A 24,383-nucleotide genomic window follows, 5' to 3' on the forward strand; every position below is an offset into this window, starting at 1 on the left:
CATAACATCCTCTATGCACATCAAAGGTCTGTAAGGCCGGGAAGAGTTACTGGTCAGTGAAGCCTGTCTGATGATGGGAGGTCTCATAGGTTTGGCACTGTATGACCAGGCACTCTTAATAGAGTGGAATGCTTAGACCTTTGATCCTTTGGCGAGGCATATTTCAGTGGAGGCTGACAAACAGGTGTGATCGTGGTTTACTCTTTTGGCCTGTGTTATGGGTGTTGCTCTTGCTGTGGGAGACTGTCCCTTTGACAAACGACAGAGCATAGGGGAGGGCATGTCAAAGGAGTCGACATTCGGAACCCCAGTTTCAAAGAACTAGACACTAAATCACATCTGTGTTTGGATTTGGACTGTAAAGACTGGAGCATGAGCCCTATAATTTATTTAACAGCACTATTTGTCAGGGAAAAGAAGGTCGCTAAGCTGTTGCAACTAGGACTGGGGACCAATGTCTGACCGTTTCCCAGCTGGCTGAAGGACCCTCTCCCAGGAAGCCATGAACACTTGCCCTCTGCCTGGAGATCCTGCCTTCTACCTGCCTACCAAGGGCAATGTGCCCTGTGATAAGACAGAGACGACTAAGAGGGAACAAGGTACAGCAGGGCTCTTTGTGAGTGGATCCGAATAAACAGAAAGTAAGGTGCCAAGTCCAGTCGGGCCTGTTTTTGATAAAGAACCATCTAACCTCTTGCGGAAGTCACAACCCCCTGTAGGTTGCCTGGCAAAAGTGATATTGTTGGGACTATCACTCTTGTCCATGACTCCTGTATGCCCATCGCTCATGTCAGAGCAGAGGTAGTCCAGGACAAGATCAGAAGCTGCTCTAAAGCATCGCTACTGTCCCATAGCCTTATCGGCAGAACTGTGAAAGAGAAGCTACAAGCTGCACCCAGCAGCCATCAGCAACTGTAACCACCAGAGCACACAGTCCAGCCATCGCAGGAAAACACAGTGCAAACTGCTCGTTAACAGAGGCAAGTGAGATGCACCCATGCTCCTGGACATGGTGCGTCCTCCTTAGACTTAACAGATTAGTGCCACAGTGAGCTGAACTCTAAGGCAAAAAACAGACTTTGGTGCACATCGCAAATACAGGCAGCACTTCTGGGGTTGCCTTCAAAGAACTGAAAGGTACACGTTTATTAGTGTGGAAGGAGGGAGAAGACTCAAAGGGTTTAGCGTGCTGAATTATACATAGCATGTGTAATAAATACTGCTTTTCTTCCCAAAAGTATTGGGCTTGACAATAAAATTATTGAGTGTCACTGATTCTTGACCCTTCGAGTACCTTAAACCTACACCCCCGTGAAGCTCCTTGGAATGCTCGACCCACACTAGCACTAAAAGTCAAGTGCTGAAAGGGTAGTATTTAGTTACTCAGGAATCATAGTAGATTCATGATAGATTGGACTTTAGGGCAACAGAAGTAAAAGGACTGGGTTGGGCCCAGGAACCACTCCTTGCTCAATTGCCCTCTGTAAGGAACTCCGACAAAGAATATAAAACAATTGTTCTTTTCACAGACCTGAGAGCTGTGTTGCTTGGGCTCATCCGTGGGGATCGGTGACTCACTTTTCGCCCGATATCTCTCAGTCTTGGTCACCACACTGTCAGACGGGCTAAACCTAAAAGGGGTGGAGGAACGGTGACGAAACAAAAAGAAATACAATGAAGGCTGAGCTGTAGGAATAGCCTCTGAAGTCACTGCACCTAATATAGTGGAGAAGAAAGATCTTTGTGCAATTTATACTGTAACTACTAGTATATGTATTACATCAGTTGCTTACACCTTTGGTAAAAATGTAATCCACAGTGGCCCACACTCCCTCCCGCTATCAGTAAAACACAGCTAAACACTTCTTAGTCCTAAACAGATTTTCTCCATGCATCTCTTTTTTTAAAACGTTTTATTTGTATGTCTCCACATACACACAATACACAAAGTAGTTATTTGAAAAAAGCGCGTTCTTCATGTAGTGTACAATGCCTCGAACTGAAAGGCAACAGTATTCGGTGCAGAAGACTCAATGAGCGTGATATAGGAACAGAAATGATAAATAGTTGGGAGGAACATTCCCAGGTGGGAGACATAAACAATGGCATCTGCGCCATTGCTGTTGCTCAAAGCATCTGTGTGGTTCAGACTGACAGCCCTCCCATATTTGGGATAGGAACCACAAAAGTACCATATTTCTGGACCTGTAGCACACCATGCAGTTCCAGCATTAAGACCACCACACGCAGTTCTGCCAGAGCACCCTCAAATCTCATCTGCTGCAGCCCATGCTAATCTAACGGTCTGAGACAAAGGCAGCTCTGCTATTATACAGCACCTGGATATACATTTATTACCTACGGGCGGTCACCAGTAGGTAGCTATAGTTAGGACCAAGTTTCTATAGAAAAAGTGTTTGTTTACTTACCTATATCTTTGGCACTAGTTGACTAATCTTCACAAACTTTTGAGGTGCTGTGTAAAGAAATGGCTCCCTGTTGCAGTTACCCCCCACTTTTTGCCTGATACTGATGCTGACTTGACTGAGAAGTGTGCTGGGACCCTGCTAACCAGGCCCCAGCACCAGTGTTCTTTCACCTAAAATGTACCATTGTTTCCACAATTGGCACACCCTGGCATCCAGATAAGTCCCTTGTAACTGGTACCTCTGGTACCAAGGGCCCTGATGCCAGGGAAGGTCTCTAAGGGCTGTAGCATGTATTATGCCACCCTAGAGACCCCTCACTCAGCACAGACACCCTGCTTACCAGCTTGTGTGTGCTAGTGAGAACAAAATGAGTAAGTCGACATGGCACTCCCCTCAGGGTGCCATGCCAGCCTCTCACTGCCTATGCAGTATAGGTAAGACACCCCTCTAGCAGGCCTTACAGCCCTAAGGCAGGGTGCACTATACCATAGGTGAGGGTACCAGTGCATGAGCACTGTGCCCCTACAGTGTCTAAGCAAAACCTTAGACATTGTAAGTGCAGGGTAGCCATAAGAGTATATGGTCTGGGAGTCTGTTTTACACGAACTCCACAGCACCATAATGGCTACACTGAAAACTGGGAAGTTTGGTATCAAACTTCTCAGCACAATAAATGCACACTGATGCCAGTGTACATTTTATTGTAAAATACACCACAGAGCGCACCTTAGAGGTGCCCCCTGAAACTTAACCGACTATCTGTGTAGGCTGACTAGTTTTAGCAGCCTGCCACAAACCGAGACATGTTGCTGGCCCCATGGGGAGAGTGCCTTTGTCACTCTGAGGCCAGTAACAAAGCCTGCACTGGGTGGAGATGCTAACACCTCTCCCAGGCAGGAATTGTCACACCTGGCGGTGAGCCTCAAAGGCTCACCTCCTTTGTGCCAACCCAGCAGGACCCTCCAGCTAGTGGAGTTGCCCGCCCCCTCCGACCAGGCCCCACTTTTGGCGGCAAGGCCGGAGAAAATAATGAGAAAAACAAGGAGGAGTCACTGGCCAGTCAGGACAGCCCCTAAGGTGTCCTGAGCTGAGGTGACTCTGACTTTTAGAAATCCTCCATCTTGCAGATGGAGGATTCCCCCAATAGGGTTAGGATTGTGACCCCCTCCCCTTGGGAGGAGGCACAAAGAGGGTGTACCCACCCTCAGGGCTAGTAGCCATTGGCTACTAACCCCCCAGACCTAAACACGCCCTTAAATTTAGTATTTAAGGGCTCCCCTGAACCCTAGAAAATTAGATTCCTGCAACTACAAGAAGGAGGACTGCCTAGCTGAAAACCCCTGCAGAGGAAGACCAGAAGACGACAACTGCCTTGGCTCCAGAAACTCACCGGCCTGTCTCCTGCCTTCCAAAGATCCTGCTCCAGCGACGCCTTCCAAAGGGACCAGCGACCTCGACATCCTCTGAGGACTGCCCCTGCTTCGAAAAGACAAGAAACTCCCGAGGACAGCGGACCTGCTCCAAGAAAAGCTGCAACTTTGTTTCCAGCAGCTTTAAAGATCCCTGCAAGCTCCCCGCAAGAAGCGTGAGACTTGCAACACTGCACCCGGCGACTCCGACTCGGCTGGTGGCGATCCAACACCTCAGGAGGGACCCCAGGACTACTCTAAGACTGTGAGTACAAAAACCTGTCCCCCCTGAGCCCCCACAGCGCCGCCTGCAGAGGGAATCCCGAGGCTTCCCCTGACCGCGACTCTTTTGAATCCTAAGTCCCGACACCTGGGAGAGACCCTGCACCCGCAGCCCCCAGGACCTGAAGGACCGGACTTTCACTGGAGGAGTGACCGCCAGGAGTCCCTCTCCCTTGACCAAGTGGAGGTTTCCCCGAGGAACCCCCCCCTTGCCTGCCTGCAGCGCTGAAGAGATCCCTAGATCTCCCATTGACTTCCATTACAAACCCGACGCTTGTTTCTACACTGCACCCGGCCGCCCCCGCGCTGCTGAGGGTGAAATTTCTGTGTGGACTTGTGTCCCCCCCGGTGCCCTACAAAACCCCCCTGGTCTGCCCTCCGAAGACGCGGGTACTTACCTGCAAGCAGACCGGAACCGGGGCACCCCCTTCTCTCCATTCTAGCCTATGTGTTTTGGGCACCACTTTGAACTCTGCACCTGACCGGCCCTGAGCTACTGGTGTGGTGACTTTGGGGTTGCTCTGAACCCCCAACGGTGGGCTACCTTGGACCAAGAACTGAACCCTGTAAGTGTCTTACTTACCTGGTAAAACTAACCAAAACTTACCTCCCCTAGGAACTGTGAAAATTGCACTAAGTGTCCACTTTTAAAACAGCTATTTGTCAATAACTTGAAAAGTATACATGCAATTTTTATGACTTAGAGTTCCTAAAGTACTTACCTGCAATACCTTTCAAATGAGCTATTACATGTAGAATTTGAACCTGTGGTTCTTAAAATAAACTAAGAAAAGATATTTTTCTATATAAAAACCTATTGGCTGGATTTGTCTCTGAGTGTGTGTACCTCATTTATTGTCTATGTGTATGTACAACAAATGCTTAACACTACTCCTTGGATAAGCCTACTGCTCGACCACACTACCACAAAATAGAGCATTAGTATTATCTATTTTTACCACTATTTTACCTCTAAGGGGAACCCTTGGACTCTGTGCATGCTATTCCTTACTTTGAAATAGCACATACAGAGCCAACTTCCTACATTGGTGGATCAGCGGTGGGGTACAAGACTTTGCATTTGCTGGACTACTCAGCCAATACCTGATCACACGACAAATTCCAAAATTGTCATTAGAAATTGATTTTTGCAATTTGAAAAGTTCTCTAAATTCTTAAAAGACCTGCTAGGGCCTTGTGTTAGATCCTGTTTAGCATTTCTTTTAGAGTTTAAAAGTTTGTAAAAGTTTGAATTAGATTCTAGAACCAGTTGTAGATTCTTAAAAAGTATTCCAACTTTTAGAAGCAAAATGTCTAGCACAGATGTGACTGTGGTGGAACTCGACACCACACCTTACCTCCATCTTAAGATGAGGGAGCTAAGGTCACTCTGTAAAATAAAGAAAATAACAATGGGCCCCAAACCTACCAAAATACAGCTCCAGGAGCTTTTGGCAGAGTTTGAAAAGGCCAACCCCTCTGAGGGTGGCAACTCAGAGGAAGAGGATAGTGACTTGGAGGACAATTCCCCCCTACCAATCCTATCTAGGGAGAACAGGGTCCCTCAAACCCTGACTCCAAAAATAATAGTCAGAGATGCTGGTTCCCTCACAGGAGAGACCAACACCTCTGAAATCACTGAGGATAGCCCCAGTGAAGAGGACATCCAGTTAGCCAGGATGGCCAAAAGATTGGCTTTGGAAAAGCAGCTCCTAGCCATAGAAAGGGAAAGAAAAGAGATGGGCCTAGGTCCCATCGATGGTGGCAGCAACTTAAATAGGGTCAGAGATTCTCCTGACATCCTAAAAATCCCCAAAGGGATTGTAACAAAATATGAAGATGGTGATGACATCACCAAATGGTTCACAGCTTTTGAGAGGGCTTGTGTAACCAGAAAAGTAAACAGATCTCACTGGGGTGCTCTCCTTTGGGAAATGTTCACTGGAAAGTGTAGGGATAGACTCCTCACACTCTCTGGAAAAGATGCAGAATCTTATGACCTCATGAAGGGTACCCTGATTGAGGGCTTTGGATTCTCCACTGAGGAGTATAGAATTAGATTCAGGGGGGCTCAAAAATCCTCGAGCCAGACCTGGGTTGACTTTGTAGACTACTCAGTAAAAACACTAGATGGTTGGTTAACTGGAAATGAAGTGTGTGACTATGTTGGGCTTTATAATTTGTTTATGAAAGAACACATTTTAAGTAACTGCTTCAATGAAAAGTTGCATCAGTATCTGGTAGACCTAGGTCCAATTTCTCCCCAAGAATTGGGAAAGAAGGCAGACCACTGGGTCAAGACTAGGGTAACCAAAACTTCCACTGGGGGTGACCAAAAGAAAGGGGTTACAAAAACTCCCCAGGAGAAAGTGGGTGACACTAGAAACAAAGAAAAAGAGTCCTCTGTAGGCCCCCAAAAACCAGAACAGGTGGGTGGGCCCCAAGACACAACCCAAAACAAAGGTGGGTACCAGGGTAAGAACTGGGATGCCACTAAGGCATGGTGCCACAACTGTAAACAGTCTGGGCACCACACCAAGGACACTTCTTGTCCCAAAAACAAACCCCAGAACAAGATTCCAGGGGTAACCAGTGTAGCCATGGGAGATGACTCCTCAGATGAGGAGGTCTTCATAGCCTTCAACTGGAAACAGGGCCCAACAGGTGAGTTGGAGATTCCAGAGGGAAGTAGACACTTCCACCACCTACTGGTGAATGGAATCCCAACCACTGCCCTGAGAGACACTTGTGCCAGTCACACTATTGTGCATGACAGGCTGGTGCTCTCAAACCAGTACATCCCAGGTGAGACTGCCAGGGTAAGAGTTAGCCTAGACAGGGTCACTAAGAGGCCTGTGGCTTTAGTACCCATAGAAGTGGGTGGCACTCTTAGCTGGAGAAGGGTAGTAGTCAGTACAGACCTCCCCCTTGATTGTCTCCTTGGAAATGACTACCCAGAGGTTAGTCAGAGCCCAAGAGAGGGACTGGTCCAGTGCCAGTCCTCTCCCAAGGATTCTGGAAGTCCTGCCTCTGCAGTAAATGCAAGTAGGCCCCAGAAGAAAAAGAAAAGGAAACAGAGTAGGAAAGGTGGACAACCTTTAGCCAAGGTTCCAGCAAACCAAGGAGATTCTGCTCCAGTAGGGGAGAACTCCAAAAATGGCTCTGATAAAGTCCAACCTGACCCACAAGAAGTCCTGGCTAGTCAGGCAACTGTTAAGCCTGAGTGGGTGGCTCCTCAGCTAACAGAAGAAAGAGTGGAAGAAGGGTGTTTACTACAAGATGTGGTGACCCCCCACTCTAATACAGCAGACAGGCACCCTGAACCCAAAGAAGCCTGTAACTTAGCCCCTTCCCTTGTAGGTGAAGAGCTAAAGGTGTGGTTCTGGGCACTGACAGCTGTCAGTGGCCTCTGCTGGGTGTTAGCCTTTATGGCTGCACTATCCTTGGCCTGGTGGTCTGACCCCATGCCAAATAACAAGTTAGGCCCCCTGACCCTGTTGGTCATGGTGGGGTTACTCCAGCTCTGGGTAACCTCTTTGGGTAAGCTAGGGGTGACCCTGGCTAAGATAAGATTAGCAGAGGTGGATACCTCTGACCTCAAAATAGAGAGAATGGGTGAAGACATAAAAAGCACAGACAAGAGGCAGTTCAGACTAGGTCCTATCACTGTGGAAGTGGGTCAGTTCCCCAGAGGGAATGACCTGAACAGGAGGATGTAAGGCAGAGTAGGCCCTGCAACAAACCAGCCATTTCCTCTACTCTTCCTCGCCTGACAGACTAGGAAGACTCTTCCAGCGTTGGCTGAGTCTCCTGGCCTGTGGGCTGGGGGGGGCTTGTGTAAAGAAATGGCTCCCTGTTGCAGTTACCCCCCACTTTTTGCCTGATACTGATGCTGACTTGACTGAGAAGTGTGCTGGGACCCTGCTAACCAGGCCCCAGCACCAGTGTTCTTTCACCTAAAATGTACCATTGTTTCCACAATTGGCACACCCTGGCATCCAGATAAGTCCCTTGTAACTGGTACCTCTGGTACCAAGGGCCCTGATGCCAGGGAAGGTCTCTAAGGGCTGTAGCATGTATTATGCCACCCTAGAGACCCCTCACTCAGCACAGACACCCTGCTTACCAGCTTGTGTGTGCTAGTGAGAACAAAATGAGTAAGTCGACATGGCACTCCCCTCAGGGTGCCATGCCAGCCTCTCACTGCCTATGCAGTATAGGTAAGACACCCCTCTAGCAGGCCTTACAGCCCTAAGGCAGGGTGCACTATACCATAGGTGAGGGTACCAGTGCATGAGCACTGTGCCCCTACAGTGTCTAAGCAAAACCTTAGACATTGTAAGTGCAGGGTAGCCATAAGAGTATATGGTCTGGGAGTCTGTTTTACACGAACTCCACAGCACCATAATGGCTACACTGAAAACTGGGAAGTTTGGTATCAAACTTCTCAGCACAATAAATGCACACTGATGCCAGTGTACATTTTATTGTAAAATACACCACAGAGCGCACCTTAGAGGTGCCCCCTGAAACTTAACCGACTATCTGTGTAGGCTGACTAGTTTTAGCAGCCTGCCACAAACCGAGACATGTTGCTGGCCCCATGGGGAGAGTGCCTTTGTCACTCTGAGGCCAGTAACAAAGCCTGCACTGGGTGGAGATGCTAACACCTCTCCCAGGCAGGAATTGTCACACCTGGCGGTGAGCCTCAAAGGCTCACCTCCTTTGTGCCAACCCAGCAGGACACTCCAGCTAGTGGAGTTGCCCGCCCCCTCCGACCAGGCCCCACTTTTGGCGGCAAGGCCGGAGAAAATAATGAGAAAAACAAGGAGGAGTCACTGGCCAGTCAGGACAGCCCCTAAGGTGTCCTGAGCTGAGGTGACTCTGACTTTTAGAAATCCTCCATCTTGCAGATGGAGGATTCCCCCAATAGGGTTAGGATTGTGACCCCCTCCCCTTGGGAGGAGGCACAAAGAGGGTGTACCCACCCTCAGGGCTAGTAGCCATTGGCTACTAACCCCCCAGACCTAAACACGCCCTTAAATTTAGTATTTAAGGGCTCCCCTGAACCCTAGAAAATTAGATTCCTGCAACTACAAGAAGAAGGACTGCCTAGCTGAAAACCCCTGCAGAGGAAGACCAGAAGACGACAACTGCCTTGGCTCCAGAAACTCACCGGCCTGTCTCCTGCCTTCCAAAGATCCTGCTCCAGCGACGCCTTCCAAAGGGACCAGCGACCTCGACATCCTCTGAGGACTGCCCCTGCTTCGAAAAGACAAGAAACTCCCGAGGACAGCGGACCTGCTCCAAGAAAAGCTGCAACTTTGTTTCCAGCAGCTTTAAAGATCCCTGCAAGCTCCCCGCAAGAAGCGTGAGACTTGCAACACTGCACCCGGCGACTCCGACTCGGCTGGTGGCGATCCAACACCTCAGGAGGGACCCCAGGACTACTCTAAGACTGTGAGTACAAAAACCTGTCCCCCCTGAGCCCCCACAGCGCCGCCTGCAGAGGGAATCCCGAGGCTTCCCCTGACCGCGACTCTTTTGAATCCTAAGTCCCGACACCTGGGAGAGACCCTGCACCCGCAGCCCCCAGGACCTGAAGGACCGGACTTTCACTGGAGGAGTGACCGCCAGGAGTCCCTCTCCCTTGACCAAGTGGATGTTTCCCCGAGGAACCCCCCCCTTGCCTGCCTGCAGCGCTGAAGAGATCCCTAGATCTCCCATTGACTTCCATTACAAACCCGACGCTTGTTTCTACACTGCACCCGGCCGCCCCCGCGCTGCTGAGGGTGAAATTTCTGTGTGGACTTGTGTCCCCCCCGGTGCCCTACAAAACCCCCCTGGTCTGCCCTCCGAAGACGCGGGTACTTACCTGCAAGCAGACCGGAACCGGGGCACCCCCTTCTCTCCATTCTAGCCTATGTGTTTTGGGCACCACTTTGAACTCTGCACCTGACCGGCCCTGAGCTACTGGTGTGGTGACTTTGGGGTTGCTCTGAACCCCCAACGGTGGGCTACCTTGGACCAAGAACTGAACCCTGTAAGTGTCTTACTTACCTGGTAAAACTAACCAAAACTTACCTCCCCTAGGAACTGTGAAAATTGCACTAAGTGTCCACTTTTAAAACAGCTATTTGTCAATAACTTGAAAAGTATACATGCAATTTTTATGACTTAGAGTTCCTAAAGTACTTACCTGCAATACCTTTCAAATGAGCTATTACATGTAGAATTTGAACCTGTGGTTCTTAAAATAAACTAAGAAAAGATATTTTTCTATATAAAAACCTATTGGCTGGATTTGTCTCTGAGTGTGTGTACCTCATTTATTGTCTATGTGTATGTACAACAAATGCTTAACACTACTCCTTGGATAAGCCTACTGCTCGACCACACTACCACAAAATAGAGCATTAGTATTATCTATTTTTACCACTATTTTACCTCTAAGGGGAACCCTTGGACTCTGTGCATGCTATTCCTTACTTTGAAATAGCACATACAGAGCCAACTTCCTACATGCTGTCTGGAATGTTTTGTGGTGATTCATCAAGCAGAGGCCGAGAAAAAAGGTGGTGGGGGGGTCATACCAAAACGTGTTTTCTCCATGTTAATTCTCATAGGGAGTTTGGACAGGAATAGCGGCTGAACCACTAAACGGAATTACACCAAATTTGGCAGAATGGTAGCTCTTGGTCCACAAAGCACCCATTTCGTTATTTGGTGTAAATGTGTTCAGTAGTTTTTGAAATATTAATGAATAAGCTACTGTATATCTAGGGATCCGAAGGCTCCGCAAACCCTCCCGAACTCATGCAGATATCTGATTAACTACCAACACTTAAACAAGTATAGAGTTGGCAGCCATCTTGGGACAAAGATAAAACATAAGAAAAGAGGCCAGGGTAGGGACACCCTGACCTCTTAGCTCTGGTGCTGGGGTCCAATAGGGAACCCACCCAGGGCAAAAAGAAGCATTGTAAAGAAAGAAAAAAAAAAAATTGTTGCTGCAAATTCGCAATAGGTCCGGGGGGCATGTCAAAAATAAGGAGGGGGACACACTGGGCCCCCATCCTGGGCTTGCTGAAACTCCGGGGACCCCTCACCTCCCTGGGACAATTACTACATACTGCATTAAATGCAATCTTCCCGCTCCCCCACCCCGTAGCCCAGGGGACCGCTACCTCCCTGGGGCTTTAATCATAATAAAGGAGGGGGGCAAATTAATTGAATGAAAATGAATTAAATACATGCCCCCCCCCGTATCCCCAGGGACTGCCACCTCCCCAGGGGCTGAATTTAAAGAAGGAAGGCAGTCCATCACGGCCCCCCAACTCCCCTGAGGGGGACCACCACCTCCCTGGGGCTAGCTGATGTTGGAGGGGGCCAACCTCGAAGAGCCAATGATGGCCCTGGGGACCGCCACCCCCCCAGGGTCAACTTCTGCTATGTCCCGGGGTGCCCACCTCTGGGACATAACTGTTGCTTTTGCTTGGTGGGGGCTGACATCTCCCACCAAGCTAAAGCAAACAAACTACACTTTCTGCAAACAGGAGCTGTCAAAGAGTCCAGCTTGCAAAAAGCAAAGTTTTCATCTGTTTCCCTGCAGAAACAGATGAAAACATTGCTTCTGCAGGCAGGGAGCTGCTATTTAAAAGCAGTTCCCTGCTTGCGGGGGAAATACCGGATCCTGCAGGAGTAGGGAGCTGGCTTCAGGCTCCCCTCCACTCCCACCCCCTGGTTCAGTACATTAAAAAAAAAATAACATAAAATAAAAAAACAATGAAATGTCCTACTGGGACAGCTCTTAAACGGTCACTCAGTGGTTGAATGTTCAAGTCTTCGTATCTTATGCTGTGTGTCTGTTTATTTACTCGAATTTTGAATGTTGAACATTTTTAGTGAGGAAACATTTACACGTTTTTGCCATCAAAAGCTGTGGGTTCAAAGTCATAATTCTGTCTGGACACTGTAAAGAATAATTCACCTGTGACATAGTGGTTAAGGTCTTTGAGTGTCACACTGAAGATTGTGGGTTCTAGTCTGGGTGTGACTGTGGTCATTTTATGTGGTACTTACATTTCTTTTCAACTTCAAATGTTTAAAGTACATACCGAAAGGTAATCTCACACTACTTACTTGACATTTTCCTTTTCAATTTGTCTGAAAATATCTTGTTGTGAGTTACAGTTAACATAGTAATGGAGAGTGAGGAAAGCACACTGTGTACGGATGTGCGTGTCATTAGTTAGTGTGCAAATTCTAAATGTAAATTATAATTATAACTTTAGAATTTCTAAAGTTTGTGTAGTTTAAGTGTGGTTTGTATAAAAACAATAAACAAAGTTTTACTAAAAATAACTTACCTCTAATCTTTGCTTTTTTCATGAACTTTCAATGTTTTTTTCTTTTTTTTTTTTTTATATGCTTTATATTGTAGTATCAAATATTGTTTATTAAGGTCTCCATCTTACTGTATGACACTGAAAGACAAGTATGTAGCACAGTAGAGTTCTGGAGTGTGGAGTATTGTATAGTGGAATTGAGTGCAGTGTAGCAGCATGTAGTGGGGTAGAATGTGAAACAGTATATTAGAGTGTTGTACAGCAGAGTTGTATAGAGTACACTAGTGTGAAGTACAGTGGAGCTGCGTAGCATGGATGATTGGACAGTGGTGTAGAGCAAGGTAAAGTTTCATACAGTGGACCTGCATAACGTAGTGTGGAATAAATTATAATACAGTATATTGAAGTGGCGTAGAGTAGCCTGGAGTTGATTATAGTCTAATTGAGTTGCGCACAGTCGAGTAAACTCACAAAAAGGAGTGGTGTCTCATACAGTAGAGTGGAGTGCTGTATCGTAGAGTATCGAAAAGTGCTGTTTAGTGGAATACAGTGTTGTACAATGGTGTGCAAGGGAACATATTGAACTGTACAGTTAGACAGTGGAATATACGTGGATAGAGTGAGGTAGAGTCTTGTGTTGTGCCGTAAAGTGTAGTATACTTTTATAGAGAACAGTTCTAGACAGTGGAGCAGAGTGTCAAATAGTCGATCCTCGTAGAGTGCAGTGGCATACACTGTAGTGGAGTGAAGTAGAATACCGTACAGTGGAGTAGCATATAGTGGAACAGCGTACAATGGAATGTCATAGAGTCTAATAGCGTACAGTTAAGTGTATAAGAGAGGATTGCCATAAAGTGGAATGGCGTTGACTGGGGTGTTGTAAAGTGAAGTGCCATACACTGGAATATCGTACACTGAAGTACAGTAGAGTGGCATACAGTGGATTAGCATACATTGGAATAGCGTACAGTGGAGTGGGGTAGGATGCCACCCAATCGAATAGAGTCAAATGGAGTGCTGTAGTGTTTTACTGTACATATGAATGGCATACAGTACAGTGCCATACAATGGAATATTGTAGATTGCTGTGGTGTACAATGGAGTGAAGTACAGTGTAATAGCATATAGTCAAGTTGTATACAGTGGAGTTGTGTGCAGTTGAGTGGTGTACACTGGACTGGCATGTGTGTAGTGCGGACATAAGAGTTGTGTAGAAAGGAATCTTGAATACTGAAGTGTTGCGCGGTGGAGTGGGACAGAGTGGAATAGCATAATCTAGTGGGACAGAGTGGCCTGTCGTCCAAGGAAATAGTGTAGAATGGAGTGGTGTACAGTGGAGTGGTATACAGTGGAGTAGCGTGCATTGGACTGCCATACAATGAAATAGTGTAGGGTGGAGTGGCATATAGTGGAATAACGTAGACTGGAATTGCTTATAGTGGAGATATCTACAGTGGAGCAGTGTACACTGCAGTGGCGTACAGTGGAATTGCGAAGAGTTGAGTGTTGTATAGTGTAGTGGGGTACGCATTTACTAGAAATTCTGGCGAACTCTAGAATATGGTATGCAGAGTATCGCAAGTCAGCATCTTACGCTGCATTGAGTTTCTATACATGTACCAAGCAAAGTAGGGCAACGCGTTGAGGGTTTACGTAGTTTGTTAAATGTTATGTATGTAATGCTTTCTCCTTGCAACACTATCGGCAATGAATGGATAACACAAGAGAATCACAAATTTATCCTAGGTGATATACTATGGCACTGTATCCCACAGTAACAAATGGTACCATTTTGTAATGTATGTCTTTCTGACATAAAATGTAAAAAAAAAATTGTAAAGGCACTGTAGTACACTATATTTGTGAAATATTGGGTATTAGTGCTTTTTTCAAATATTTTTCACTTTTTTTGTTATTTTATAGGGTACCGCGGTTCTCTAACATTTTTTTTAAATACATACTAACTTATAATTATACTTCCCATCCTATTACCATATTTCAATACCTGTTACCATTTAATGTAAGTGGTAATAGGTAGAGAAACTTATGAAAACTAATACTCACCTATATTCAAGACCCTAAGCTAGAACACCATCAGAGTGGCCTTAAAACAACAGAGTTCCCTGCAATTTTTGTTAAGGCAGTCATTGTCCAATCAGATCATGAACTGTCATTGCTATGTACCACAGTACTACCTCAAAACTACTGTGCTAACAGATGTCACTTAAATTAAAATGTTATTAACTGTAAAGAAACACGGATCCTTTTCAGATGCAACCACCATAAGAATCATCTGCACACCAAAACCTTCATTTCTGCTGAATTTTATCCAAATCCAACTGACCGTTTTCGTGCTAAGAGAAATACAGAAGTCCATGTAAAATGCATTGGATTTCAAGTGTTTAGGGACCCTTCCTTTAATTCTTTGCTCACCCTTGACCAAACTCTGCAAAACCTTAAATCCTCCACTAATCTAACGTGTGCAATAGGTCTGCAAAGTTACGTAGACATTCATCAAACGAGTGCAAAGTTATTGAGGTACAAAAATCTGAGGAATTCCGATCTAAGCAACTATATATATATATATATATATATATATATATATATATATATATATATATATATAAATATTAATGTGTGTGTGGGTGTGTGTTAACAATTTACTTACCTTCGCTAATGCTTTTACTGGTGGATACAGTAGCTACCTGCGGATTTCTCACCTTATGAATTCTTCCAATGCGTCCACATTCAACAGAAATGTTTTCCTAGCTCTCCAAGCCGACGAGGACTTCACAATTGCTCAGCTCCGCACATGACTCCGCCTGATGTCATCAGAGCCATAATAGGTCCTCACCGGCACGCTGACATCAGTTTCACCATTTTTTACCATGCCTTTGAGGCGAACAAGTGAATTCCGACTTCACAAGCACAACATGTGTTCACTCAATAAATATTTATTTATATATATATATAAATCAAATATATATACAAATATACATACTATCTATACCATTAACAGTACTCTTGGTATGACCAGACAGGCAATGGGGAGGTGGGTGGGACTGTGAGGAATCCAAGGGTAGCTACTGTATCCACCAGAAAAAGCATTACCGAAGGTAAGTAACTTCTTCTTCTGATGGGCACAACTACCTGCGGATTCCTCACCTTATGAATAGAATTCCAAAGCAGTCCCGCACTCGGAGGTGGGTGCCCGACTGGTCAAATCAAAAAGTTCTGCAAAACAGAACGGGTAAAATGGCCTTCCTTTCTAACTTCTGAGTCTGAACAATAATGCTTTGCGAAGGTGTGGAGGGAAGCCCAAGTTGCTGCCTTACAAATATCAGCAACCGGCACACCTCTTGCTAAATCCGAAGTTGCAGACTTGGCCCTGGTGGAATGGGCCCTCAGGGGGAACCTTCTTTAGTAGTGAATAGCAAATCGTTATGCAAAAATTGACACCCCAACCCCCCTTGAAAGAGTCCTCTTGTGGACAGCTTTGCCCTTTATTTTTCCCACATATCCAATGAATAGCTGTTCATCAATTCTGAAGTCTCTCACCCTTTCTATGTAGAAGGTCCGTGCCCTTCTGGGATCCAAGCGATGCAGCTTTTCCTTCTCATTTGATGGATGGGGATGAGGGTAAAAGGAAGGGAGAGTTATAGATTGTCCCAAATGGAAGGGAGTAACTACCTGAGGAAAGAAAGCCATCCTGGTTCTCAGCACCACCTTGTCAGCATGAAAGGTAGTGAAAGGTGGTTTTACACTAAGAGCCTGAAGCTCACTCACCCGTCTAGCCGACATGATGGCTGTTAGAAAAACCGTCTTAGAAACTAAGTATGCATAAGCTCAATCGGTGAACGAATCAAAAAATTCAAAACTAAATTCAAATCCCACTGAGGCATTACAAGAAGAGTGGGAGGAAGCTTGTTCCTTAACTCTTTAAGCAACCTAAGAACTAGAGGGGACTTAAATAAGGAAGGCCGATCAGTTAGGCAAAGAAAAGTCGACAGCGCCGATAAACAGCCTTCACTGTTGCAACTGCGCAACCTTTTTGTGTTAAGGAAAGTGCAAACTGCAAAATATTAGATGAATGGGCCTTTAAGGGATCAATTTGTCTCTCTCCACACCAAGAAACAAATTTTGCCAATCTACCGGGATAGACAGTCTTGGTGGAGTGTCTCCTGCCCGATAAGATAACATCCACCACTTCTGGAGGGAGGGAAAAAGAACTCACATTGCTCCGTTCAATCTCCAAGCATGTAAGTGCAGGCCCTGGAGGTGGGGGATGTAGAACCTGCCCCTGCGACTGCAAAAGGAGGTCTACCCTGTGAGGGAGACGGAGCGGAGGGCCCAGTGAGAGTTGAAGGAGGTCTGTGTACCACACCCTTCTTAGCCAATATGGGGCTATTAATATGACTTGGGCCCGATCTTGGCGAATCTTCCTCAGAACTCGAGGAATCAAGGGTATGGGAGGATACGCGTAAAGCAGTTGACCGCTCCAGGTCAGCTGAAACGTGTCCCCCAACGCCCACCGAATCGGATACTGGAGGCTGCAGAACGATGGGCAGTATGCATTTGAGTGGCAAATAAGTCTATCTGAGGTGCTCCCCACATCCGGAAAAAGTGAAGATCCACGTCTGGATGGAGACGCCACTCGTGATCTGCCGAAAAGTGCTGAATGAGAGTGTCCGCACGCACACTGAGAACTCAGGCTAGATGGCTTGCTACTATGCAAATCTGATGGTCCTGTGCACAGGACCAGAGCCGCAGAGCCTCTCCGCAGAAAAGGTACGACCCTACTCCTCCCTGCTTGTTGATGTACCACATCGCAGTAGTGTGGTCTGTTAAGACTAGTACTGACTGACCTCAAATGGACGGGAGGAAGGCCTTGAAAGCCAGACGTATCTATCGCCCACAGTTCTAACAGATTGATGTGAAACATCTGTTCTACTGGAGACCAAAGGCCCTTGATCTCCAGGTCCCACAGATGAGCTCCCCACCCTAGACTGGAAGCATCCACAGTTATGACTGTGGTCACCGGAGGTGGAAGACAAAACGGCCTTCCTTGAGAGAGGTTGCCTTCCACAACCCATCATTGCAGATCCACAGCATCCCTGGAGATCGTTATGGACTCCTCGAGATCCCCCGTGTGTTAAAATCACTGCTTGCGGAGGCACCACTGGAGAGCCCTCATGTGCCAATGTGCGTGAGTGACCAACAGAATGCAGGACGCGATCAGACTGAGCAGACTGAGGTCCTTGAGGATTGGAACAGCCGCTCCCTTTTGAAACATCGGAATCATTGCCTGAATGTCCTGAATCCTCTGTGGAGGAGGGTATGCTAGATTCAACGTTGTGTCCAGTACTGCCCCTATGAACAGGAGGTGCTGAGGGTGCTCCAGGTGAGACTTGGGCATTTTTACCATAACGCCCAGGTTGAACAACAACCGGGTTGACGCCTACAAATTGTGCAGCATGAGCTCTGGGGACCCGGCTTTGATCAGCCAATCGTCCAGGTAAGGGAATACAGATTTTCCCTTCCTTCTGAGGCCCGCTGCAACCACTGCCATCGCCTTCGTGATGACTCGAGGCACGGAAGTAAGACCAAACCGAAGGACCCCCAAACTGGTAGTGTTGCGACCATACCACGAACCAGGAGATACTTCCTGTGCAACTTCAGAATAGGGATATGAAAATAAGCATCCTGTAAGGCGATAAACACCATCCAGTCTTCCTGTTCAACGCAAGAAGCACCTGCGCTACGGTCAGCATTTTGAACTTTCCCTGCTTGAGGAACCAGTTCAAAATCCTCAGATCCAGGAAAGGCCTCAATCGACCATCCTTCTTGGAAATCAGGAAATACCTTGAATAACATCACTGACCCCTTTTCTGCTCCGGAACCAACTCCACTGCACCTTTTACCGGAACCAACTCCACTGCACCTTTTAACAAAAGGGTATGCACCTCCTGCTGAAGCAACAGGAGATGCTCTTCTATGTAAATTGAATGGGAAAGGGGGAGGAAACTCCTGAAATGGAAGGGCATAACCTTCTCCCACTTTGCTCAACACCCAAGAGTCCGATGTAATTAACTCTCATTCAAGGAGAAAATGTAGCAGCCTTCCACCCACTAGGGCTGCTTCCCTGGCTGGACTCCCCCGGAGGATGAAGCTGAGGAAGTAGGTTGCTGGACGGCTACCCGCATTCAAACTCTCCCACAAACGCTGTAGGACCTGTAGAGAGGGTTGGCAGGGTGTTGGATATAGGACTGCTGCCTCCCAAGAAAGGCGATCCACGGCCAAACCCTCTTAATCTACGAAAAGGTCTGAAGAAGAAGCCTGAAGGACCAAAGATTTTGCAGTGGCTCTGCTACCTTTGAACCTTTCCAAGGCTGAGTCCGCCTTTGCTCCAAATAGCCTTGCACCATCTAATGGAGGTCTATCAATGTGGCCTGCACATCAGAGGAAAACACTGAACCTCCGAGCCAAGCATGCCTCCTTGTTGCAATGTAAGTCCCCATGACTCTAGCAACTGAGTTCACAGTGTCCAATCCCGATTGAATCACCTGCTTAGCTGCCACTTGGCTGTCCTGCAACAGTTCACTAGAATGCTCCTGAACTTCATGTAGCAACTTAAGGACTACCTCCTTCGCCATATCCATTAGGGAGTAAATGTATCTCCCCAGTACACAGGTAGCATTCAGCGGTTTCAAGGCCATGCTTCCTGAGGAGAAGCATTTCTTTGCGGACTGCTCCATGTGCTTTGACTCCCTATCAGAAGGCATTGTAGGGGATGAACCCTGAGCCGATCTAGATGAACAAGAAGTCTGTACCACCAAGCTTTCCGACGTTGGGTTTTGAGATAGAAATTGCGGATCACTAGGTGCCACTTTCTATCTTCTGGCTACAGTCTTAGAAAAGGCAGGTGTAGTAACCAGTTTCTTCCATATTTCTAATATGGGTTCTGTTAAGGCATCATTGAATGGGTGGAAGGGCCCTGAAGAGGAAGCAGATGGATGCAAAACCTCTGTCAGATAATTGGTTTTTATCTCCGACGCAAGCAGTGGCAAGCCCAAAAATTATGCTGCCTTCCTTATCAACCCCATGGTAGGTAGCCACTTCTGCCGTGAGTTTCCCTCCAGGGGATAAAAGCTCCCACTCAGGGGAGGTATCTAACCCACAAGCAGTGTCTAAACCCTGGAAATCCCCTGAAGGCCCCGGGATTTCTCCTTCCTCCAATTGTTGCTGTTGCTGTTCCTCTTAATACTGCTGCTGCTCCAGAAGTCTCAAGGCCTTTCTTCTAGACCTCAGCCTGGACTCCAAATGCACTGTCGATAGAGAACTGATCGACGTGGAGGACGCGGGCTTTGAAGGAGAAGGCAACACCGACAGAGGAGGGGGAGGAGGCAAATCCACACACTGCGCCAAAGTAGAGCATCGAGATCCATCAGACACCGGTATCGACACCGCAGGCGCCGTCATCCAGGGTAGAGGTGGTGACATCCTCAGCACCCTGCCAGTACCCTTGTAAGGTGTTGCTGGTGAAAAAAAAGGCATAAATGGGGCCTGCTTATATGGCGCCGGCAACCCCAGTGTAAAAGCCAATGGACCTGTGGGACCAGCAGGTGCTCCACAGCGGTCCATGGCTCTGTTAAAAATGCTAAACATAGCATTAAGGAACAGACGGATCCGCTCCCGGAGCTGGGAAGGTAGGATACTCTTGTTCCCCTTGCGGTGGTTGCGCTGGATCTGTCGCTCGAGCCCCAAACTCCTGACTGTGGGGGGGATGCAGGAGAAAAATGAGCCGTTTGACTCGCAGGCGACTCAGAGGTCTTGATCAAAGGCGGTGCCGGAGATGCCTAAGGAGACTGGTTGTAGAGTCATAGTGGGACGGACTTCCCAAGTCGTGCAGCGCCCGTGTCGGGGGGGTGGGGGGAAACTCCAGCCGATCTCTCGCGTCGCTTCTTATGAGACCTCGAAGATCTGGGCAACAAAGTGTCCCGTGTCCTCGAACTTCACCGACCTCTTTTCTCCTTCTTAGCTTTTGACAGAAAAAGCTTAGTCTCTCCCTCTTTCAGAGCTTTTGGATTCATACGTTGGCAGGACGAGCAACCTGCCACATCGTGATCAGAGCTCAAACACCAGAGGCAGTTCTCGTACGGATCTGTCACCAGCATATGAACTCCGCACTCGCTACAAGGTTTAAACCTGTATTTCTTTGGTGGGGACATAGTAGCACTACCAAATAATTCCCTCAAAATAGTTGAGATACAATGGAGAGGTAGAAAACCGTTCGCGTTGAAGGTGGGGGAAAAAAGGGAACTGACGTCAGCATGCCTCCGATGATGTCAGATGGAGTAGCGTGCGGAGCCGAGCAATTGTGACGTCCTTGTTGACGCGGAGAGCTAGGAAAATATTTCAGTCGAATGCTGGCGCATTGGGAGAATTCATAAGGTGAGGAATCCACAGGTAGCTGTATCCATCAGAAATATATATCACAAAAAAAAAAAAAAAGGTTACAGGGGCACGTCTTTTGGCAAATTATGGGAGAGGAGGAGATATATATCTATATGTATGTATATATATATATATATATATATATATATATATATATATATATATATAGCTATATATATCTCCCATGCTGTGAGGACCAGTTCGGTTTTCATAGCGTGGGTAAACACTATCAGTTCCAGACAAACACTATCCTTGTGAGGACCAGTGCGGGGGACTGGTCCCTGTAGTGTGTTTAGGTAGTTTCAAGCGATTAAAAGTGCAGTTATATTTGCCTTGGTCCGCTTTATAACCTTCCCTACTATCGAAGCATGCGTGGAATTAAAATAGTAAATTGTGAGTGTGTGCATGTCTCTCTCTCTCTCTCTATATAGAGAGTTCACTCTGTACCATACTGTTTGCAAACAATGAAACTCTCATGAGAAATGCACCACAGAGTATTAAAAAGTATACACTAAGCACAGTTTACACTCTCATAATTCAGTCCCAATGATAACTACCTGCTGGCTATTTACAATTGGCAATAGCCAGTAGGTAGTATTAGTTAGGAGCTGATTTCCATGGGAATAGCATTTTTTGTTTTGCCTACAACTTTAGTGCAGTTTGAGAAATCTTCCCGAAATTTTCAAAACTAGCTTACCACTCAGTTCAGCTGCTGCGGTGATTCATCAAGCAGGAGTCGAGAAAAAGGGGATTCCAAAATGCGTTTTCCCCATGCAATTTCCGTAGACTTCATTAGTCATTGCTTTAGCAAAAACTGCTGAACGGAATTACACCAAATTCTGCTGGCAGTTAGATCTTGCTCCGCAAATTGTGCTTTTTGTGATTTGATGTAAATCTATTCAGTAGTTTTTGGGAAATTAAGGGTAAAACATTTTTTTATATTTGGATGGCTGGGCTTGGGAGAGTCCCGCAAGAGCACAAATTTAAAGATGGAGGCATGTGATTGGTTAAGAGGCATGTTTTTGCCATAACCCTACACACTCTTGTGGGAGAAAAAGGCACTCGTGAGTCTTGCAAGCGCAGGGGTGTCCTACAAGTCTTGCAAGCGCTTTGATTGGCTATCTGTTGGAAGGTTAGAAATGAAATAGTACTGTTACTGTGAAAAACTGGAGGTGATGTGGAAACGAAGTAGAAAAAGCAATATAAGGGGGCAGCAGAAGGGCATGCAGTCTACCTAGATTTGGGGAGGAACTTAGCGGGGCGTAAGTTATAGTTAGTGCTGATACCAGTAATGCTGAATTTCTGTGGTTAACGTTAAAGTTTTCACTCAGCATTTCACTTAACTATAATGTTTACTTTAACCTTTGTTTTTTGTTTTTTCAGTGGATCTACACACACACACACACACACATTTATATATTTTTTCACTTAATACGTATAATAGTTAAAATAATATTAGTTAAGTGTAATAAAAAGATTTTTTTTTTTTTTTTAAACCTTCCAAATTCACTGGGGAAAAAAACTAATGTTAAAGTAACATTATAGTTTGGTGCATTTGTCAGTGACAACTATAATGTTTTGAACTAAAAAAAAAAAACTACAAAAAATAAATAAAACGCAGACATTACATCCCCGCCATGCACTGCTTATGACCTCAGATATGCCATGACTCATGACATATTCTATGATATTACTGATGGCATCACGTGTGGTATCTCAAATGACATCATTGATTAAATTACTGATTGCATCATCCAAGTTTTTTTTTTTTTTGCATACATTGCTCTATAAACAGGTATAGCGTGTTAGAGCTATGAAAGTAAGTGCAAAACAGCTTAGAAGAATATGAAGCATATTTACTGCTACCATACATACAACCAACATAAGTAAAGCAAGCTTGTTGAATTTGCAACATTAACCCTATACCATACACTGCATGGGTAGCTGAGATTATTTTGACTATTAACCACAGATGAAAGGGTAACCTATTCTGCAAATGGTGTTCAATCTGTGAACAACTTTTCAGGAAAAATCAAGTTCCTCCAGATACTCAAGACCTGCTACATAACTAATGCCCTACTACAGCCAGTCTTCACATGTATCAAACCAGACAATCACTGTATCTACATTGAGAAATGAAGTGGATAAGAGTAGAAAAGTGGGTACTATTAAGACTTTTGACTCTATAAAGAGAGTTTACTCTCAACCATACTGTTTTCAGGCAGTGAAACATTCATGAAAAATACACCACAAAGTATTTTTTTTTTTAAAGTGTCTACTAAGCAAAACTCGTACAGAGAGCGACTATTTACTTAAAATAATCAAAGTCTGCACTTGCTAAAGATTATACTACCTGCAGCCTTCATACTGAGGTGAAAACTGCACAGAAAGCCCATCTTTTTTTAGCAAAACAAGCACATGTACATAGGTTAGTACCTGGGGCACCTAGTCTTCTACGTTAGGTCAAAACTATCATGATGAGATGAATCTGTCCAATAACTTAAGGCTGCTTCCAATACTGGCCCTGCCGACAACTTTTTCTGCAGTATCAAAAAATTTTGCAGAACATTATCTACAATAGTTGTCAACTGTCACCTGCACAGACTTACTCTTCAATACAAAGATTTATAACGTAACGTGTTCAATACCTCAATACACCTAATATGCATTAAGAGCACATGTATTTCGTAAACACTTACACCCATTAGCTGGATCCAGGCTGTACAAAATGAGGTAAAAAAGTGATATAGCAGTTACCCGCCCCTCTGTAAGCTATAAAACAAACAAACTCATAGGATGATGTCACCAGTGATGTCCTAAAGTAAGTCATTTGAGATGTCACCAGTGATGTCATAAATGACATCATAGAATGTCATGAGTGATGTCACATTGAGGTGATAAGCAATGCATGGGGAGAGCATAAGTAAGTTAGCTCTGCTAACTATAACTAGTGAATGTGTATTTTTCAGCTCAAAACATTATTGTTGTCACTGACAAATTTACCTAACTATAACGTTACTTTAACCTGTGTTTTTTTCAATGAATGTATACACACATACATGCACACACAATATAATATATATATATTTCTAGCTCCACCTATGGCAATGTAGTTCTAATCTAAGATAAATACAGCACTTTCTTTACTACACCCTATACATAGCCGTTTCACTTCTGTTGTGCCCCAGTAACTCCAACTGCAGTCCTGTGATTGCACACATTGCTTGTTGAAAGACATCCCTGCTATTTTGGCAATGATAGAAATGTCGACATAAGAGAAACGTGGATTTGAGCAGCTGGCGGGTTTGGTCTGCTGCATCCAATGAAGTGTGAACACCTGCATACAAGATAACTTTGCAAAAATGTCCTCAGTTTTTTTTATGTTGACCATCTGGAAGGTGCTGGAGGATACAGTTCATTTCTTCTCCTGAAAATCAGTTATACCTCTAAGCAGAGCTTGG

At 45.8% G+C, this 24,383-nt stretch overlaps 1 protein-coding gene across 5 annotated transcripts in view; it reads right to left on the bottom strand.

Moving 5' to 3' along the window:
* Positions 1-24,383, bottom strand: part of ZBTB37 (zinc finger and BTB domain containing 37) — an 89,406-nt gene that overhangs the window by 15,614 nt on the left and 49,409 nt on the right. For all 5 annotated transcript variants that reach the window (XM_069231582.1, XM_069231578.1, XM_069231579.1 and 2 more), the window contains one exon: positions 1,532-1,631. In XM_069231582.1, coding sequence (XP_069087683.1) covers positions 1,532-1,631 — 100 coding nt within the window. The remainder of the gene's footprint in view (positions 1-1,531; positions 1,632-24,383) is intronic.

This window comes from Pleurodeles waltl, chromosome 4_2, assembly GCF_031143425.1.
Source record: "Pleurodeles waltl isolate 20211129_DDA chromosome 4_2, aPleWal1.hap1.20221129, whole genome shotgun sequence".
Lineage (NCBI taxonomy): Eukaryota > Metazoa > Chordata > Amphibia > Caudata > Salamandridae > Pleurodeles > Pleurodeles waltl.